Raw genomic sequence first — 15,138 nt, 5'->3', positions numbered from 1 at the left:
TTCACACTATTACGTTGCGCTTCAGTGGCGCTCAGACGACCTCCAAGGTACAGAAGTCGGCTTTCCCACCTCTATGCTCAAGATGCTGTGCTTCTGAGTCAGGGGTCTCTAATATGATGCCTGTTTCCTGCCTCCCGCGCCTATTTCTTTTTTTTAATTAAAAACTTCAGTTTAAAAAACTGGAAGGCTGACATGCTGCAAAGTAAAGTGTTGTGTTTAGAACTCAGACCCACCTTTTAGCCTTTCTGGTTTGCTTTCTGTGGCAGCCATTTTATGAACAGGCAAGGCCCACCCATAATAGCCATTTTGTGAGAGCACCCATGGCACTGGCATAAAATTCCACAGTTTGTGCCCACTGATCTAAAACGTTTCGGGATCACTGCTCTAAGTGCTTCAGAACTGTGCTGTGGTGATGATGCCCCTCCACCAACAAGCCTCAAAAAGAGGACTGTTTTTCTTTTTTATAATTGCCACGCTTGTCAAAGGGGAGGAGATACTGGTCATGGCGAGTGGAATCATGGACCCTTTGCAATTTGTCAGCCGGGCCCCTTCCAATGAGCTTAAATTTCCTAGAACATATCTCCCAAACAATGAGGGCTACAATCGTGGTTTTTAGAAGTGAATATAAGACCCATGCTGCATCAGACCACGGGTCCAGCAATCCATCACACACATTGGTCAACCAGCTCTTCATGGGATATGCACAACCCCCTCCAGCCCATGTTCCCCAGCATCTGGTGTACACAGGAAACCATGATTCTCAGCGATCCAAGCGGTTGTTAAAGCTATGATGGTTTATTTATTTATTTACAATATTTATATACCGCTCCCTATTCAAAATTTTGGCGCGGCAGGGAATTCCATAGGAAGGGGGCTACCACGCCAAAGGCTCTTCCCCTGGTGGACTCCAATCGGCGGATGGGTCGATGTCAAACCACCAGGACTGTGTTTCTTCCCCTGTCTCCCCACACCTCCTGCTACTTTTCCTACTCATTACCCAACACATTTCTCTTCTAAGCCGCATGGCCCTAAGGGTAATCTAGGCAACTACACGGATCCTCAGAGAATGCAGTGTGTACGTGGTAACGCTGCCAACGGGAACCATTTGGCACCTTCTCACACCAACAGAAATACTCAGAACACAAGTGTTCAGCTCGCTACCTGGTTGGAAGCATAATTAGACACAAAAAGCATGGAATTTCTAATTGCTGCAATTAACTAATTAGTCTGAATGCAGTGGTTCCCCCCCCCCTTTAAAGTGTGTGCGCGCATTCCTGCAGATCACATCCAGCCATCTGCACTCTGTTGTCTCCTCCTCAGCCCTCTCCTTACCTCCGCTGCTGCACAGCATCCAAATCTTCTAGACAACAAACCAATCAGATCAATGAACACAACCAGGACCTGCAACCCAGCCTCTCCAGATTTCCAGAGCCTGGGAGCATCCCCGTTTTCTGCCCTCGACCAAATCGGCCTCAGGTGGCAGCAGAATTTTCCATCCACCCCTTCATTAGACTGCACACATTCTGTGGCCAACTGAGTATCCTCAGTGCTGACGGGGCTATTTCTTCCCATGTTTTGCTGTACCTCCCGCAAATGCCCCTAGGTCTGGAAACAAAGCCCTGTGAGGAGAGACTGAAAGAACCGGGCAAGTTTAGCCTTGAGAACAGAAGACTAACTGGAGACATGATCCCACCAAGTCTCTTCTTCAACTGGTGCTTTGGGTTTCAAAGTTTCGTTTTAAAAGCAGGCAAAAGTGTTACCTTTAAGATTTTGTCCACTTCTTGTTTATCTAGGTCCTCTCCATATTCCCGGGCCAGCCGATTCTGGATGACGTTTCTACGCACTCGGTAGTTTTTGGAAAAGATTTCGAGCAAAATTTGCCGTTGCTTTGGAAGAGAAAAAATACAACTTCCAAATTAGTACAAACGAAAAGGCTAATCAGAGGCAAACAAGAAAGCCAGCATTAGCTTGATCTGAAATTGCTAACCATAGTTTCCTGGTTTGGCCACACTGGGAAACTATGGATGATTATTGACTTCTGCATTGCATTCAAGTTTGCTCTGAGGGGAGGAGCAAAGAGACCATTCACATCTTGGCTTATTACGCTGAGATATGACCATCTGAACCAAACTTTAGTTTAGAAGCAACCCTTCTCTGTAAATTCCTTCTAATCAGCTCTGGACTAACAGACTCCTATATCAACAATGATAAACTGCCTTCTCTAATAAAGTATCAATGGCCATACTCGCTGGGAATTATGAGAGTTGCAGTCCAACACATCTGCAGTCCAATTCAGGTTGGGGAAACCTGAATTAAGCTAACCAAGACTCATCCTGCTTCAGGGAGACTAAAGCTTCCATCCCATGGTACAGATAAAAAGAGCAAAGACTGGAGCATTCATTTAAGAGAGTGGCTCATTTCCGCCATCATTCCAAAGGAAGCTTCACCACATCTTGGTTGATATCTAAACCGACAAGCCATGATTCGCAACAGCCAGGAAACCCTGGTTAGAGGTGAGTTTGCCCAGGCTCGCTACCAGGTTGGAAGCATAATTAGATGCTTCCAACTTGCTAAAACTTGCCTTTTCCCAACCTGGTGCTCTCCAGATGTTTGAGAGGTCAACTCCCAGCATTCCTGAGCATTGGACATGCTGGCTGGGATTGCTGGCAGGTGAAAGACAAAACATCTGAAGAGCACCGACTTGGAGAAGGCTGTGCTAAACCTTGGTTTACTATCATGTCCAAACATCACCAATTGAGTCAGTGCTTCTCAAACTTCTGAATAGACGACGTATTCTTTTTTCTAAATTAAAAAGGGGGCATATTTCACTCTAGCATCCAAATATGGAACAATAAGACTCCCTGACTCCCCAAAGCCCACTTTCTGTATTCCTGTTTCACACCCACACCTCTGTTCTGGCCACACCTCATAGGGAACACAAGAAGTTACCTTTCCCTGGGGCAAACTATTGCTCCATTTGGTCCAACACTGCCTACTCCCAAGGTTGGCAAACTGGTGCCCTCCAGATGTTTTGGACTACAACTCTATTCTAAATCTATTTTAAAGTGTTTTATTCTGGTTTTATTTTATTTTATCTTGTACACCGCTCCGAAATTTTGAATTGGGAGCGGTATATAAACATTGTAAGTAAATAAATAAATAAATACAACTCCCATCAGCCCTAACCAGCAGGGCCAGGAATTATGGGAGTTGTCATCCCAAACATCTGGAGGGCACCAGGTTGCCTACCCCCTTGGTCTACTCTCATTAGCGGAGGCCCTCTAGGTCTTTCCTATCAGTTACTATTTATTTATTTATTTATTATTTATTACATTTTTATACTGCCCAATAGCCGAAGCTCTCTGGGCGGTTCACAAAAATTGAAACCATAGTAAAACAACCAACAGGTTAAAAGCACAAATACAAAATACAGTATAAAAAGCACAACCAGGATAAAACCACACAGCAAAATTGATATAAGATTAAAATACAAAGTTAAAACAGCAAAGTTCAAATTCAAGTTAAAGTTAAGTGTTAAAATACTGAGAGAATAAAAAGGTCTTCAGTTGGCGACGAAAGGAGTACAGTGTAGGCGCCAGGTGAACCTCTCTGGGGAGCTCATTCCACAACCGGGGTGTCACAGCGGAGAAAGCCCTCCTCCTAGTAGCCACCTGCCTCATTTCCTTTGGCAGGGGCTCACGGAGAAGGGCCCCTGTAGATGATCTTAAGGTCCGGGCAGGTACATATGGGAGGAGGCATTCCTTCAAATAACCTGGCCCCAAACCATTGTTTTTTTAACCAGAGATGCCAGGAATTAAACTGGGAGAGGCTAGAATTCAGGGTTCCTGAGCAGGAGAGACTAACTGTATGACTCAAACAGCACATCCCAAATAGCAGGTTCAGGATGAAGGGCACACTCAATACCTGAAGAATAAAAAGGTCTCCTAGCTCAATCTGTTTCTAGGGAGCTAGAGGCACACTACTGCTAGTCTGACCAAGTATGCGCAAAGGTTGACAAGTATAAGCATGACTTTGCTAAAGCGTCAGCTCCAATCAGCTTACCTGATCGTACGTGTCACCAGCTTCCCAAAGTGCAAAGACCTTTTGTTCATCCGGTAATGCCGCCGTCTGCGGGGGGAACTAAAAACAGGGTTGCACCAGTCAGGATTATTGGCTTTAGGGTATTAAAAAATAAAAAAGACCGGATCGGAAAAGAATAATTTAATTAAAGGTTCTTCATCAGTCCAGTACACGTAGAGATCAGTATGCGGAGTTTGCCATCTAAGCTTCCATGGAGCACGGGCAAATCCCCCACTTGGTACCTCTTGGCAAGAGAATGGAACGCGCTAAAGCTTGGAGGGCATCAAGTCCCACCTCCACCTCAATGCAAGAATCCTGCAATCCTTGACAGGTGGCATTCCCGCCTCCAGTGAAGGGCCCACTACTTCCTGAGGCAAGTCTATCGTTAGGTAGTTCCTCCCAACGCTAAGCTAAAATCAGCTTCCTTGAGCTTTTCACCCCTTAGTGCTACATGTGCCCATTTTCAGCTGGAAACGGGAGCCTGACATTCAGAGGATGAAGCTACTGATCTGTTGACCAGGGAAAGGCCAAAGGCCACACCGTTCCTGGTATTTATAGCAGGCCTGGCCAATCAAGAAGCTTCGTACAGTCTGCCAATCAGAGGAGCCGACGTTGCACACCCTTATTCCCTTCTGCACCTAAATGCGGCTCCAGGATCAGTGTGCTACGGAGCCTCTGGGCAAAATCCCAGCTGAACCCCCAAGAACCAATCTTCACACAGCTGCAATGCAAAGACGCTCAGGATGCTGGGTGTTGTGGTTTTTTAATCCCCGCTCCCCCTAAAAATTGCCTTCTCTGAACAGGGCAAGTGGCAGATGTGCTGAAAAAAACAATCATACACATCAGAGCAAGGGCAGTGGTTTTGTCTGTTTAAATATTTAAAGTTGGTTTCATGGCAACGAGGAGATGAATTCGTTCTCCGTTACCAGGGACCTGGCAAAAAGATTCAAGGTCCAGGCCAAATACTGCCCAGAGCTGTAGCATGTTTTGACGTGAAACGCGATTTTATTGCCGTTTTGGATGGCTCACCCATTCTTGCCTCCCCTTTAAAATTAAACAACACACCCAAAACAGACATCATTTGTAACTGCAGCTTGGGGGACATGTTAAAAACCTAGTGTTCTGGTCTAGAAGGAAGAGCTACACCTTTTTCTTTGCTCTCCTTCTCACTTCCTCTATCTGGAAGAAGTTTGTTTTGTGTACGCCATCTTTCGGCTCCTCATACGAAACTAAAGTTTGGAGTCACCATCACGTAGTGCTGAAATCATGGTTTCAGCTTCCAAACGTATTGGCCTGGGTCAGGCAGGAAACCATGGTTTCTTTCAATGTGAACAAGGTCTAGCATCCCTTTGCTTCATGTGCGAAGAGGAGACTGGAAGCTTCCACTTTCAATAGATTCCTGCCCAGGCAACTCACAAACTTGACAGATGAAAGGGGAGAAGCAAAATAAAGAGCAAGTAGTTTGCAGATATGAAAAAAATTGTATAGCTTAGTATCATAAACCACAGGTGATAGATGCATTACTCCTTTCTCATAGCTTAAAACAGAGGAGGGCTCAGTGCAGATATTCGTTTTGACCATGGTTAGCACTAACTATGGTTTGTTGCCTTAACCATGGTTACATTCAGTAAACCATGGTTTAGTTTGCAGAAAGCTCTGCTCCTGGAGTTCTTGCACAAGGAGGCCCCAGCAAAATCTGCTTGTCACTTTGCAAGCAGAGAAGCAGAGAATCTGCCTTCATGCAGCTGTTTCTCAACGCTGGCAAAATGCCCCTGAGAGCCAAAGGCAATAGTGTAGCGATAATCCAATTTACAGGGAACATCATAAAACTTTTCCGGCTTAAAATACACATGCCTCAAAGCTGTGACTAACAAGGACTGATGAAACAGTCATTCACGTCTGACATGCCGCTGCCTTTAAGTCATGATTGTTTTATTCCTTTTTATTCTGGCGAGACAAGTAGTTTTTTCAAATTACTGTCACAGACACACAGAGTGGCTCTGGTGACCTTCCTGAAGGCAATGTAGTATTTGTTCCACTCAAGTGAGCTGCCTGTAGCTTTACCCTGGATGCAACTGTCTTCCTTACTGATCCAACAAAATGGCATCACCAACTAAAATGGCACCAAGAGATCTGTGTATTTCATGATTACAACGTGCAGAAGGTGGGATTTTAGAGGCTAAGGTTTAAGTTTGTGCGTCCAGTTCTGGGCTCCACAATTCAAGAAGGACGCAGACAAGCTGGAGCGTGTTCAGAGGAGGGCAACCAGGATGATCAGGGGTCTGGAAACAAAGCCCTATGAAGAGAGACTGAAAGAACTGGGCATATTTAGCCTGGAGAAGAGAAGATTGAGGGGAGACATGATAGCACTCTTTAAATACTTCAAAGGTTATCACACAGAGGAGGACCAGGATCTCTTCTCGATCATCCCAGAGTGCAGGACACGGAATAACGGGCACAAGTTACAGGAAGCCAGATTCCGGCTGGACATCAGGAAAAACTTCCTGACTGTTAGAGCAGTACGACAATGGAACCAGTTACCTAGGGAGGTGGTGGGCTCTCCCACACTAGAGGCATACAAGAGGCAGGACAACCATCTGTCAGGTATGCTTTAGGGAGGATTCCTGCATTGAGCAGGGGGTTGGACTCGATGGCCTTATAGACCCCTTCCAATTCTACTATTCTATGATTCTAAGCGCAGTTTGCCGTTTCAAGGGTGGTCTCAGGTTTTTAAGATTTGGGTTTCATGCCTGGCTTTAAAGTATGTTTTAACCAGTCATGAACTCTTCTTAAGATGTATAGCAGGATTAAAGGAAGGGAAAAGGAAAACCATCAAAAAAGAAGAGGAAAGCCACCATAATTCTCTTCCCACTACAGGTTATTCCATAACTATGGGTGCTGCTTAAATAGCACACATACACATACCGTAAAGCAGCCTTCGTCAACCTGGAGCGCTCCAGATGTGTTGGACTGCACCTCCCAGAATGCCCCAGCCAGGTGGCTGGGGCATTCTGGGAGTTGTAGTCCAACACATCTGGAGCGCCCCAGGTTGAGGTAGGCTGCCATAAAGCAACATGTGTTGTCTGTCTGCAACTTAGGGAACCATCCATTCATCCAAGTACTATCGGCTCTCTCCAAAGTCTCAAGAAAAGACATTTTCCCATCTCCTGAAACCTGGTCCTTTTCAAAAGGGAAATGCCGGGGATTGAATCTGGTGCTTTCCAACTGCAAAGCAGGTTGCTCTACCACTAAGCTGCGGCCTGTCCCTCTGCTAACTTGCATCAAAAGGCTCACTCAAAGAGCAGCCTTCAAAAACTCCGCCTTTGTAGCTAATGCTCAAAACTAAGCCAGAGATCAGAAGAGGCTCATTTGACTTGAGCAGTCAAGCCGGAAGTCTCATCACATAATTCGCCCTGAGAACCTTGTTTTGGGCAAACTAAATATATAGTTCAACACCCATAAAAATCAGGGCTTTCCCAAACCTGTCAGCCTCGCTTCTGTGACATCACAGCATGTAAACCAACAGGCAGCCAGAAAGGCCGCAACCCCACTTCTTACACAGGCCAGCAGAATTTGCCATTAACAGCCTGCAATCATCATCATCACAACATCATACAGAACCCACAAATAAACAAAGAACAATCGTATGAATGGACTCAGAAAGGGTGAGCTATTTCCTGAATAGAATGATTCCTAATAGCTGTACAGGATCAAGTTATAGCAACCAAGAACTACCAAAAATACGTCATAAAAGATAACAGTGTAAAAACAGATTTATGTGTAATCAATTTCAAGACACAATAGACAATGTAACAGAAGGATGTAAAATTCTGGCAGGAATGGACTACACAGACAGACACAATACAGCTTCAAAAATTATTCACCAACAACTGGCCATCAAATTCAACCTCGTCAAACAACCTACACCATACTATACATACTCACTCAATCAATCTTGGAAAATGCAGATCATAAAATATACTGGAACAGAGCAATTCATATGGACAAGACAATACTTTGCAACCAACCAGACATAACAGTTATAGACAAGAAAAACACATGTACCTCATTGACATAGCAATACCTAATGACAAAAATGTTGTAGAAAAGGAAGAGGAAAAGAGAGAACAATATATACCACTGGCCATGGAAGTTAAAGAACTATGGCAACAGGAAAAGGTCACAATTTTCCCATCAGTCACCTCAGTCACTGGCATCACATCAAAAAACTATACAGAGAACCTTCAGAAACTGGGCCTACAAAAATATATCCGCACCAACACATAGAAAGCAGTCATACTTAAAACACATTAAATAGTCAGGAAATTCCCGAACCAGTAAAAGACAGTATGACCTGGGAAAACCCATCATGTCTGTCTAGAAAAACCACCATGAGTAGTAATAATAATAATAATAATAATAATAATAATAGATGAAGACTACTTACAGGCACCATTATTTGTTTGCAGCCCATGTCCAACATCATGTCCTGTAACATTTTGTCTGAAATGCCGCTAAACAAGAGATTCCCAGGAGGCAGACTGGCCACATGGAGATTAAACAACCGTTTGAGCTCATTCAGGGTTAGAACATACTGTTTCTTAAAGGTTGCCCCAACAAAGGCCCTCAGTTCTTGGCTGACCCTCTCTTGGACTGGCAAGTGGCCGTTTAAGGAGTCCACGGAGTTCTCTTCCGAATGGATGCCGTTGGCCAGTCCGTTATTGAGGCTGTCGCAGACAGACGTGTCCATGGGCTCCTCATCGCTCACCGGCTCCTCCTTGATCCGGACGTCGAGGAGGTCCACCGGACAGGGGGCCTCGTTGGCTCGGAACTCCACTTTACGCTTCTGGAGGTCTTGCTCCAGTTGTCCGTAGCTCTGCTTGACTTTTGCTTTGGCCAGGTTGACCCTCTGTTCTCCGGAAACCAGCAACGGAGCAGCTGGGGGAAGAAAAAAACCCCACAGAACAGGGGCTGGGATAATTTAGGCACACAAGCTAAGAGGTTAAGCAATTCCTTCCATCAAGGGCTGGACGAGCACAGGGGAGGCGGCTTCCCATGGCTACAAGTCATGATGGTTATAAATGACCTCCAGTACCACAGGCAGATTTATTTATTTATTATTTTATTTACAATATTTATATACCGCTCAATTATCTAACACCAATTCCAGAGCGGTGAACAGGGCCTTCTCTGTAGTGGCATCCACGCTCTGGAAAACCCTCCCTCGTGTGGTTCAGGAGGCGGAAAGTGTTATAGCTTTTAAACAGGTCCTAAAAACGTACCTCTTCACACAGGCTTTCCCTGGACTGTAATTTATCTGATTTTATATTGCAATTTTACCTTTTAACGTTTTAATTTATTGTACACTTATTGTATTTTTATGGTTTTAACTGTGCACTCACTGCCCAGAGAGCCTCAACTATCGGGCAGTATAAAAATGTAATAAATAAATAAAAGAAACATAGGTATAACAGTAAAAGAAAGATTTTAAAAAAAGGCAAATTAAAATTGTTCAATTTTTTAAAAAACAAAATAAACAGAAAAGCAGTGGACTAGTCAGTTGAGGAAGGCTTCTTGAAACAGAGAATTGCATTTATATCCTGCCTTTCCTCCCCTACAAGGTATACAATCCTCCTCCTCTCATTTTATCCTCACAACAATCCTGTGAGGTAGGTTGGGCTGAGAGCCTGTGACTGGCCCAAAGCCACCCAGTGAGCCTCCCATGCTGAGTGGGGGCTAGAACTCGGATCTCCCGCCTCGCAGTCCAACACTCTAACCACTACACTGGGTCTCTGAGGCAGTACGACTCTCTGTATGCCAGTTGCTGAGGTACATGAATGGGAAGGTGTTGTTGCACTCATTTTCTGCATTGGAACACCTTTTCGGCTACTGTGGGAGTAGAATGCAAGATTCTGGTCAGATCCAGCACGGCTCTTATGTTCTTAAGAAGATCCTGGAAGTTTAGGTGGCAGGTCCACCCTGTCAATTACCACCCCAGTCTGGTCCCCCCAAAATGGCAGGTTCTGAAGCCTGCATTGTTTAATCCAATGCAAAACATACTCCCAAAACAGCCAATGAATGAAAGGTGGCTCCAGGTTTTTTTTTTGTAGAGCGTTTAATACATAGGAGCGAAACGCTCACTACGTTCCACGTGCATTATTTAGATTCTACCCTTCTGCTGCAACCGCCACTCAGGGCAGCTGACAACACAATGAAAATGAACAAAAGGACTGTTATAAAAAAAATTAACACATGTGAACGAGGGACGGATCATCAGAATGTAAGACAAATTTAAACAAGGTTGCGCTCAATCAACTGTAGCTACAGACCTTTATGTAACCAATTAAGGAGCTTTATTCACTGTGGCTGCTAAAAGAACTAGAGCAGGGGTCAAATCTCGGAGCTGCTGCCTAATTTGAACAACTGGTGCCAGAGTTTGCTTCTTTTCCTCTTCCCTCCTCATCCCTCTTTCCTTTTGTGTCTTGTTTTTCTTCATTGTATGTAATCCCACCCCACCGCGGGAATCTTTATGGATAAAGAGTGGGGTAAAGATGCTTTAGGTAACACAATCACACAAACTTGGTCCTGATCTGCCATAAGGTAATCAGGCAGTGTTCCATCAAGACACAGACCAGATCCAGACCCGGTTCATTTCAGCAAGGTGGCTGCATACAACAAAGCAACAGCCCTTGATAGAAGCTCAGAATGCGTCTGTAGCACGACGTCTCTTTAATTCCATTCTGCCATTAGGACTGCTAATCTCCTTTTGTGCTGCCCAACTACTTAATCCTTCCAAGAAGATTTGGAAGAAGAAGTGAGGACAGCAGAGGAGAGGAAAAAGCAAATCTGCCCATGTGCACATTTGTCAACTCTACTTATAGCTTCTAGTCTGGCAATAAGCGATATAGAATCATAGAATTGCAGAGTTGGAAGGGGCCTACAAGGCCATCGAGTCCAACCCCCTGCTCAATGCTGGAATCCTCCCTAAAGCATCCCTGACAGATGGTTGTCCAGCTGCCTCTTGAATGCCTCTAGTGTGGGAGAGCCCACAACCTCCCTAGGTAACTGATTCCATTGTTGTACTGCTCTAACAGGAAGTTTTTCCTGATCTCTAGCTGGAATCTGGCTTCCTTTAACTTGAGCCGTTATTCCGTGTCCTGCACTCTGGGAGGATCGAGAAGAGATCCTGGCCCTCCTCTGTGTGACAACCTTTTAAGTATTTGAAGAGTGCTATCATGTCTCCCCTCAATCTCCTCTTCTCCAGGCTAAACATGCCCAGTTCTTTCAGTCTCTCTTTATAGGGCTTCGTTTCCAGACCCCTGATAATCCTGCTTGCCCTCCACTGAACATGCTCCAGCTTGTCTGCGTCCTTCTTGAATTGTGGAGCCCAGAACTGGACACAATACTCAGGGCTGAATAGAGAGGAACCAGTACCTCATACGATTTGGAAGCTATACTTCTATTAATGCAGCCCAAAATAGCATTTGCCTTTCTTGCTTGCAGCCATATCTCACTGTCGGCTCATATTCAGCTTGCAGTCTACAACAATTCCAAGATCCTTCTCGTTTGTAGTATTGCTGAGCCAAGGATCCCCCATCTTGTAACTGTGCATTTGGTTTCTATTTCCCAAATGTAGAACTTGGCATTTATCCCTATTAAATTTCATTCCGTTGTTTTCAGCCCAGCACTCCAGCCTATCAAGATCACTTTGAAGTTTGTTTCTGTCTTCCAGGGTATTAGCTATCCCACCCAATTTTGTGTCATCTGCAAATTTGATCAGCGTTCCCTGCACCTCCTCATCCAAATCATTAATAAAAATATTGAAGAGCACGAGGCCCAGGACCAAGCCCTGTGGTACCCCACTCGTTGCTTCTCCCCAGTTTGAGAAGGTTCCATTGATAAGTACTCTTTGAGTCCGATTCTGATGAACGAAAAGTCCCCGCATTCACTTATATGAGTGATTTATTTATTTAACTGTCACAATTTATTATCTCTCTCTCCTGCTCTTGGGAACTGGGAGTTTGGTGCGGGAAGAATTCTTTTAGAGATCTTATCCTTCCTGCTAAAACACCCGTGGCACCAGAGGGCAAATGGTGGATTGCAAAACCAGTTTATGGTACAGGTATGACCTAAAAATAAGAAGACAGCACTAGATTCAGATGCTAAAATCCTGGTCCAACAGCCTGTGTGCCTGCAGGGCCCCTTGTTGCCTCTCCCTCTTGCGCATGAATTCAGTATTACCCGTTTTTTTAGGCCACAGTTTCTTGTGACATTTGAAACAGAGAAACTGTGGTTTGAGTGATCTCCGGAAACCGGGCTATCAAACTAAACCAGCCTTCTCAAACTCCGGGGAACTCCAGATGTTTTGGATTTCAACTCCCATCAGCCCCAGACAGCCAGGGCCAATGCTCAGGACTGCTGGGAGTTGTCATTCAAAAGATTTGAGGGTTTCAGGTTGGGAAAGGTTGAACTAAACTAAAACGCAATAAAAATAAATAGAACTGATGGAAAGACACAAAAACAAAATACGCTATAAACGTTTGCAAAGCAGCAGATAATGAAGTCGTTTTTTAAAAAAAACAGGCAGCAAAACGGGGGCAACTTGAAAAGGGTCTCAGATGATTGAAATTATTAAAAGCATGCAAGAATAAGAAAGATTTCTCCTAGTGTCCAAAAAGATAGCAAGGAAAAGGCATCAGGCACAGGTGTCCGGATGTCTGAGCATGCCAAGGGAAAGACAGGGCTGAAGGAAGGAGACTTTGGATCTGGTATATAGTATCTCATATTTAAAGCCGACCTAACATCCATCACCCTTTAAAGAACGCTATACTGACACGAACCAGACGTGAAAAGAATGTTCCAGCGTTGCTGCTGCTAGAATGTTCCCTTTACACGCAGGACTTGTGAAACAGAACTTTGCGTGGGAGAGAAAAGTTATTATTATTTACTTATTTAAAACACTTGTATCCCGCCCTACATCACTGGGATCTCAGGGAGGCATACAGATAAAATCATGCAATATAGAACAATAAATATACACAGCTAAAAACAAATTAAACCATTAATCAAGCTAAAAGCAGTATAGAATTTAAAAGCAGTAAAAACAATTAAAACAGTTAAAGCAATGTGCGAGCTTGGTAAATGTGCAAGCTTGGTGAATTTAACCATGGTAGATCAAGTTTGTGTGATTATGTTATTTAAAGCATCTTTAACCCACTCTTCAGCCATAAAGGTTCCTGGGGGGCTGAGTTACATACAATGAAGAAAATCAAGACACAAAAGGAAAGAGGGACGAAGAGGGAAGAGGGAAAGAAGCAAACTCTGGCACCAAATTAGACAGCAGCTCCGGGATTTGACCCCTGCTCTAATTCTTTTAGAAGCCACAGTGAATAAAGCTACTTAACTGGTTACATAAAGGTCCGTAGCTAGTTTATTGAACTGTCACCTTGTTTACATTTGACTTACATTCTGATGATCTGCCCCTTGTTCACATGTGTTGCGGACTATTCTGTTTAAATTTTAAATGTATGTATTTGCTTTAAGATTAAAATATTTTCTACTAATATGATTTTATTGTAATTAGTATAGTTATACCTAAATTTAATATATTGTTTGTATCAGTTTTCTTAAACTCATTTGTTAATAAGCCATGTTTTTACTTGGTGCAGGAATAAAGCCAGCGTCAGCGCCAGTCAGGCCTCCAAAGGGAGGCATTCCAGAGTCAGGGCACCACCACAGAGAAAGCCCTGTCCCATGTCCCACCGTAGCATATGCCATGTGTTGGTGAGAGGCGGAGGAGGGCTCCTCCCTCAAGTCTCGGGCAGGCAAATGTAAGGAGAGGCACTCCCTCAAGTATCAAGTTCCCAAGCCGTTTAGGGAAAGTGCTTCATAAAACTGAGGCCCTGTTCAGAAGACACCTTAAACCACAACTTTAACCATGGTGGTTAAGTGAGAAAGCCAGGTGGTGTTCAGAAGACGGTGTCTTCTGAACACGGCCTGGCTTTCTCACTTAACCACCATGGTTAAAGTTGTGGTTTAAGGTGTCTTCTGAATGGGGCCACAGCATCTATCGCAAACGTTCCATTCACAAAGAAGTGTACGCTTTGAGCCGCTCACGTTTTATGAGCTGCCAGCCCGGCTGCAATGAAAAAAGAGGGGAGGGCGTCAGCCTTTGTGGGAAAGCGGCCGCGCCGTGGAATTTCCCTGCCCGCAAATGAGCCTTTGTGCCTTCCCTGGCTCCCCAAATGGTTTACCTGATTGGGCAGTTTGCTTCTTTGGTGCCATCTGCTCTTTCAAAAGGCTGTAGACTTTCTCTAGCCTGGAATTGAGAAAACATCAAGACGTACACAGGTGTTATTTCGCTGCCTAGTTTACTGCCACACCGAGAAGCCCCCACCCTGTGGAAAACACACTCTCGTGCGATTCAGGAGGCGGAAAACGTAACATCTTTTCAATGCCTCCTGAAAACATTTTATTTATTTATTACATTTATATACCGCCCCATAGCTGAAGCTCTCTGGGCGGTTTACAAAAGTTAAAAACAGCGAACATTAAAAACAAATTTACAAAAATATTAAAACCATCGAAAGCATAAAAACAACAATATCCATTTAAAACAAACATACCTTTCCAGACTTTCCCCTGGATTTTAACTTAGCTGGTTTTTATTGCCTTCTTTTTAAAAAAAAAAAAAAAAAAACTTTTAATGTTTTAAATTTATCTGACACTTGTTGTATTTTATGGTTTTAACTGTGCACTGCTCGGAGAGCCATGGCTAACGGACAGAATGTAATAAATAAATAAAAGTATAGCCAGATCCCAAATATTCAAACCAGCCCCAAACTCCACCAGTTCTGTAAAGGATCCACAAAATGGCAAGCGTCCGGTGAAAGAGGTCTGAGAACTTGCCACGCAAGTCAGCAAAGTCACATGAGTAAGGCCCTTTCCGGATAGGACTGCATCAGAATGCAATCGAGAGCTACACATAGAAAGCTAGCACATTTGGAAGAAAGGTTCTAGCTCGCGGTGTGCTAGCTTTCTACATGCTATGAGGGGTAA

At 44.1% G+C, this 15,138-nt stretch overlaps 1 protein-coding gene across 1 annotated transcript in view; it reads right to left on the bottom strand.

Moving 5' to 3' along the window:
• The window catches only part of POLR3E (RNA polymerase III subunit E), a 33,838-nt gene that overhangs the window by 711 nt on the left and 17,989 nt on the right, over positions 1-15,138 (bottom strand). Inside the window, exons 16-19 of the mRNA XM_063143082.1 lie at positions 14,334-14,398; positions 8,528-9,018; positions 4,063-4,140; positions 1,761-1,886 (exon numbers count right to left, since the gene is read on the bottom strand). Of these exons, the coding sequence (XP_062999152.1) occupies positions 1,761-1,886; positions 4,063-4,140; positions 8,528-9,018; positions 14,334-14,398 (760 nt within the window). The remainder of the gene's footprint in view (positions 1-1,760; positions 1,887-4,062; positions 4,141-8,527; positions 9,019-14,333; positions 14,399-15,138) is intronic.

Source organism: Elgaria multicarinata, chromosome 17 (assembly GCF_023053635.1).
Source record: "Elgaria multicarinata webbii isolate HBS135686 ecotype San Diego chromosome 17, rElgMul1.1.pri, whole genome shotgun sequence".
Classification (NCBI taxonomy): domain Eukaryota; kingdom Metazoa; phylum Chordata; class Lepidosauria; order Squamata; family Anguidae; genus Elgaria; species Elgaria multicarinata.
The sequence above is the reverse complement of the archived record's forward strand: the minus strand, read 5'-3'. Positions and strand labels throughout refer to the sequence as shown.